This window comes from Salvelinus namaycush, chromosome 8 (assembly GCF_016432855.1).
Source record: "Salvelinus namaycush isolate Seneca chromosome 8, SaNama_1.0, whole genome shotgun sequence".
Lineage (NCBI taxonomy): Eukaryota > Metazoa > Chordata > Actinopteri > Salmoniformes > Salmonidae > Salvelinus > Salvelinus namaycush.
Window position 1 is genome coordinate 12,509,354 of NC_052314.1, and position 6,000 is coordinate 12,515,353.

The 6,000-nt window shown below is 41.8% G+C and overlaps 1 protein-coding gene across 1 annotated transcript in view; it reads right to left on the reverse strand.

Annotated features, from left to right (window-relative positions):
• The window catches only part of LOC120052407 (sodium- and chloride-dependent GABA transporter 2-like), a 59,429-nt gene extending 56,826 nt beyond the window's left edge, over positions 1-2,603 (reverse strand). Inside the window, exon 1 of the mRNA XM_038999292.1 lies at positions 2,496-2,603. Coding sequence (XP_038855220.1) covers positions 2,496-2,502 — 7 coding nt within the window. The 5' untranslated portion in view covers positions 2,503-2,603. The remainder of the gene's footprint in view (positions 1-2,495) is intronic.
• Between the last annotated feature and the right edge of the window lie 3,397 nt (positions 2,604-6,000).

Consider the following 6,000-nt stretch of genomic DNA (forward strand, 5'->3'; position numbering starts at 1 on the left):
CTCTAGCTCTTATTAACATCATTTAACCCTCAATTGGTTTTAGGTGGTTTGAACCACCAACTGATATACATTGAGTGTACAAAACATTAGGAACACCTTCCTAATATTGAGTTGCACCCTCTTTTGCCCTCAGAACAGCCTCAATTCATCGGGGCATGAATTCTACAAGGTGTCGAAAGCATTCCACAAGGATGCTGGCCCATGTTGACTCCAATGCTTCCCACAATTGTATCAAGTTAGTTGGATGTTCTTTGGGTGGTGGACCATTCTTGACACACATGGGAAACTGTCGAGCGTGAAAAACCCAACAGCTTTGCAGTTCTTGACACACTCAAACCTGTGCACCTGGCACATACAATCATACCCCGTTCAAAGTCACTTAAATCTTTTGTCTTGCCCATTCACCCTCTGAATAGCACACACACAATCCATGCCTCAATATTCTCAAGGCTTAAAAATCCTTCTTTAACCTGCCACCTCCCCTTCATCTACACTGATTGTTCCTAATGTGTTGTACACACCGTGTTTTTAATGCAGTCATAGCATTGCCTCTGTGCTTCTTCATTAAGAGATGTCCTAACATAATAATACTCAGTCAATCAGTTCTAGACACGCTGACAGATGACAGACTGTAAGGTCTCCAAACATCAGGTTAATGCATACGTTAACTGTCAACATCAGTACAGTGGAAAATGCAAAGCATGATCACAGTTACCTGACATATTCCAACATAGGGTTGCATAATTAAAATCCAATACACCTGCCTGGCAGGTGTATTGGATTTTAATTATGCAACCCATTACCAAACACTTTATGAAATTATAAAAATGTCTGAAATTATGTTTACATTAAAACTGAGTGTGATACTGTACGTACATGTTTAAATTCTCCAATATCTGAGTCTCTTTGTTTGTCTGAGATAAGTCAAGTCAACACTTGGATGTGGGTGAAAACCCATCATACTGATTGTGGTCAGAATGTACAAGGCACAAAGTCCTGGATGAGTTAAGGACACAAATGAGTGAAAACCCCAAGGGAAAATGTAAACAATGACATTGATTTCCACCACAGGATCAGATCTGCTGGGTTGCTACTGTAGGGCCACGTTTAACAAAACAAAAAAAGCTGAATGTTTTAAGAACCAGAAATGTATATTAAAAACTATTACTGTACTCAATCTATTTGTATGCCCCTCACTTTGCCCATCTGACAGAAAAAAACAATAATATTCTAGACCGGTCCCATTATCCAGACACCTGCATCAGCTAAGTATAGCCAACATAAAGTAGGAATGACTTCTCCTGTGGCTCTGGCTGCATCTATCATGGTACCACATTACATATGGATGATCTCCCTGTATTCATGTTTAGAATTTATTCAGTAACTCTAGCAACAATATTGCATTAACATTGACTTACATACTACAGTAGTTTAGTAATTATTTTGTAGTTGCATAATGGAGTTGAGGGGATGGTCCAACTTCAAACTAACTATAACTTATAAATGCTTTATATAGCACACAAGTCTTCACAAGCATGGCATGGATCCATAACAAATCATCTAAAAGCTGGTGTCATACTATATAAATGGTGTATAAAGGGTAACATAACAGCTCCTTATGTAGGGTGCTATAGCAGCTCCTTATGTACGGTGACATAACAGCTCCTTATAGAGGGTATCATAACAGATCCTTATGTAGGGTGACATAACATCTCCTTATGTAGGGTGACATAACAGCTCCTTATGTAGGGTGACATAACAGCTCCTTATGTAGGGTGCATAAACAAATGGAACATAACCCAACCCACTATACTTTTAACTCTAAAGACAAAAGGGTCAGGCAAGGCAAGTCATGCATGATTCTTATGTTATTCATTAGCCAAGGTTAACCAGGGCAGCTGGTATTGTTTCTAATGATACAGTAACACATTGCATTTAAATTGGTTTAGATGTTCAATGCATTTGTATCGATCCAACTGAATCTGCACACGTTTGTTAAGCAACCTGTCAACAGAGTAATTATGGACCTCATCACCAAAAGTTGTCAACAACAGACTTGTCAACCTTACCTTCTTAAAGTATATCCATGACTTGCATGTCATAAAGACTGGATAAGATCCATGGACATTAGCTCCTCTCAATAGATCAACATCTAGACTATTCCTAACCTCAGTGACAGTTTTCATTATTACACAATCAAAAAAGTGCCAAATAATGGTCCCCAAATGTCTCAATAAGGACGCATCATCAGACCAGATGGGATATCTTCATAAAGACAAACCAAGCATGGCGCAGAGCCAACATCTAGGATTCAACAATACTCACTGAATATTCATCAAACTTAACCATTCAACAAAAAGTTATTTTTAGAAGAGTGCAAACTCATGCCAACCTAAAATGAAGCAGGAAATATGCCACTGTAATTGTGTATGATGATTTCACCAGTACAGATGCATGGAAAAGTAAGCATATTTTTTCACCCAGTGCGTACTCACCTTTCATAGTGATGTAAAGACAGCCTTATGGTTTGAATGGTTAGCCAGATATTGGCCTGTTGGTGTCCAGGTTGCACTATATAACGTGCATGGAGGGGCGGGGATCTCTGTAACTCCAAACTTTAGTTCAGCCTTCAATGAGCTTCTCGTCAACTTTTCTCTGCACCCTCTTCTAGCCCCCCTTCCTCTAGTTCCATTCAGAAACCCCCACACACTCCTCCCCCCTCCCCCCAACCCTCCACCCCACACACACACACACACACACTCAATGCAGCACACTAGAGGTCTGTGCCTTCTCTGTGTGGTGGGTCGATTGCATAACCTTGGAAACATACATTCTCCCAGGGTCTCTCTCTCGGTCTATAGTGAGAGGGGGAGGTGGGACTGGGTTCAATATTGTGTTCAGCCTTATAGATCTCCCTAAATACATTACAGACTGACACACACAGGCATGCATGCAGGCACACACACACACACACACACCGTCACACCCCAAAGAGCCCCATCCAACCCCATCATATATTCCTCCAGTCAAGTGAGATTTCTAAGCTGTCTGCACTGACTGATTGTAATTAAAACATCACTCCTGCTTAGTGAAGCCCCTGCTCCCAAACACATCCCCGATTCATCCCCCGGAAAATAGACCGGATCCCTTCCTCACAGGCCCAGCACCCCATTCACAACATTTTCCCACCGCATGGGGCTAGAGTGGCCCAGTTCAGGGCATTTGTTTGAAGGTTGTGGGTCTTAACAATCCAGAGGCCTTTTCTGGGGTTGACGTGTTCTGGCATTTTCTGCCTTGCAGGTTCTTTTGGGGTGAGGGCATTTTGTTTCTCCCTCCCTCCATTTTCTTTTTCAAACTGTATTAGTATTCTAGTCAAGGACAGAAGTTTGCTTTCCCTCAACCTGCAGTTGTTTGACTTAGTTGTACTTGTATTCAGGGTCTTGGAGCGACCGTAAATTAGAGATACAGCTTGGCTTTGCCAGATAACTATCTAGCTTTCCAGGAATTAACCCCATGTGAAGTCAACAAATGATCTATCTGCATAATAGATTTGACTACATCTATAATCTACATATTTAATTATGCTAACGATTACTCCCAGTGCTTTACATTGTATGGGGGGGTAGCTCAACCTTTCCACCACCAAACTGCATCTAGTTCATACTGTAGGCATAGAGGTCCTGTGCATTGTAGATTATTTGCAACAGATCCTCAGTGGAGAGAATGACCTGTAGACAGCCCTATAGAGCTTTACAGAAGACAGCATTGACAGTAACTAACATAACCAATACTGTTGTCAATGAAATTGTGTTACCCAAATACCAAATTTTTCTGCCAAACGGATGGGATGGCGTTTCATCAGTAATTGTAACCTTTGGCAGAGTTATCCTAAAGCATGCTCCTTGTAGTAGCTTGACATTGGATCGTTCCTCTTATCATTAAACTGTATGCTGTGTCACCATGACTCCCCTATACAAGGACCTAATAATCTAAACAGGATACATCTACAGGTACAATTGAGAGCATTGTCGGTTGGACAAGGTGGTTTCATGTCCTGCGCTTACCCGCCTTCAAACCATGGGTATGCCCAGATCTATCAAATATAGAATGACCATGATATCAACATACTCCATCCACTTCCTCAAGTGCACATGATCAGGTAGTATAATATGTTTTGAAGGTCGACTTACACATGATAAAGGGAGTCAAGACAGTGTCAGGCCTAGATTTGCAAAATCAAAGCATTAACAACTGCTTCAGGTCATCATAGTTCAGTCGTTCAGTCCTGTTTACGAGGAAAGCTTCATTAATTGCCCACACATTCCATTCTTTAAAAAATGGCCCAAGACCTTGTCCAAAATAATTGTCACACTTGATGATTTCCACCGGTCTAAAACAACATAAAGAGTAAAAAACGGTCCAACAACAATGAATTGTATTTCCCTTCATCCTCCCCCATTTTAGTTCGTTTCCTGCTGTTCTTCACTGTACTGCCACAGGTCGCTGATCGGAGTCTCAAATTACACCGTATTCCCTATGTAGTGCACTACTTTTGACGAGGGCCCACAGGGCTCCGGTCAAAAGTAGTGCACTATATAGAGAATAGGGTGCTATTTGGCACTATATAGGGAATGGGGTGCTATTTGGGACTCACACTGTGTCTGTCCGCCAGGCTGAAGACGCTGCCCTGTCTTTCCTTGTTACAATCAGCCTGTCCTGTTCATAACAACCATGCTGTTCATTAGGAGGTTTAAGCATGCGGCTCCAGGTCTCCTGTCGTGAAGGAAGGCAGTTTGGGCCTGATCTGTAGTCTGACTGTAAGACACAGTTGGAAGGTTTGCTCATAAAGATTCCCATAGACCCCTGCTTTATCTTAATTTAACTAGTTTGTTGCACCAAGAGGTCATGATTATGCATATATACTGAATCTTTGATATTCTTTTCCCCCCAGTCTGATTTAGTGCCTGGTCTTGTCCAATAGGTTTCAACGGTTTGTTGGCATAGTAGAGGGAAACAGTACGTATACACGTGTTCCTGCGAGTCTTATCTTACAGTGATGGGGTCATAATATTTTTTCGCTTTAACCATTGAAAAAATAGAGCCACATTTGTAGGAAGACAACAGAAACCGCGCTCTGTTTAAAACAACCATGTCTAGCGGCTACCGGAGGTTACTGACCTAACCCCAGTTCTATGAACCAAGCTCACATTTTCTCTCGCGACCCCATTTTCAAACCAGGCGACCCCACATCTCTAGTTTGGGAAACCCTGCCCGACAAGGTCCGGAGCCTGCTGGTTCTCTGTTCTACGTGATAGTTAATTGCACCCAGTCTAAATCAGTCGCTAATTAGAGGGGAACAATGAAAGAATGCAGAGGAACTGGCTTTGAGGTCAAGAGTTGAGTTTGAGGGATCTATAGCTTAGTCAGAGTGTCAGTTACACATTGATTGGTAACGGTTAAGCTAGTGGTTATGTAGCCTGCCCTGAGTGCCAGTATCTTTCTGCTTTCTTGCCAACTCCTTGTCACTCATTGTTACATGTTTAGCATGACAATTCCATAAGAAGTTGGCAAGACAGCAGAAACAGACCAGCACTCAGACTAGTGGTTAAACATATATTTTTCTGTTGTGAAACCAAGTGGTTTTGGGTTGTATAAGCTCGGGAGATCAGGCGGCTTGCGAGGCTAGGCAGTAGTCCCCTCACAGGTGCTTCCAGTGTTTCGAATAAAGTGTGCGTGGTGTGGGTGGCAGCTGTTTTATACACAAAGACACTGCGTAAACATTGCTATGGTAGATTTGATTGAATCCGGCCCAAATCCCCTTTGACCAATCACATTTGAGAAAGACCTGACATTCACCTCATCTCACCTACAACAGAAATCAGATTTAACAGACTAACATAACAATAGACATAACAGACTATCAGAACAACAGACATGACAGACTATCAGAACAACAGACATAACAGACTATCATAACAATAGACATAACAGACTATTATA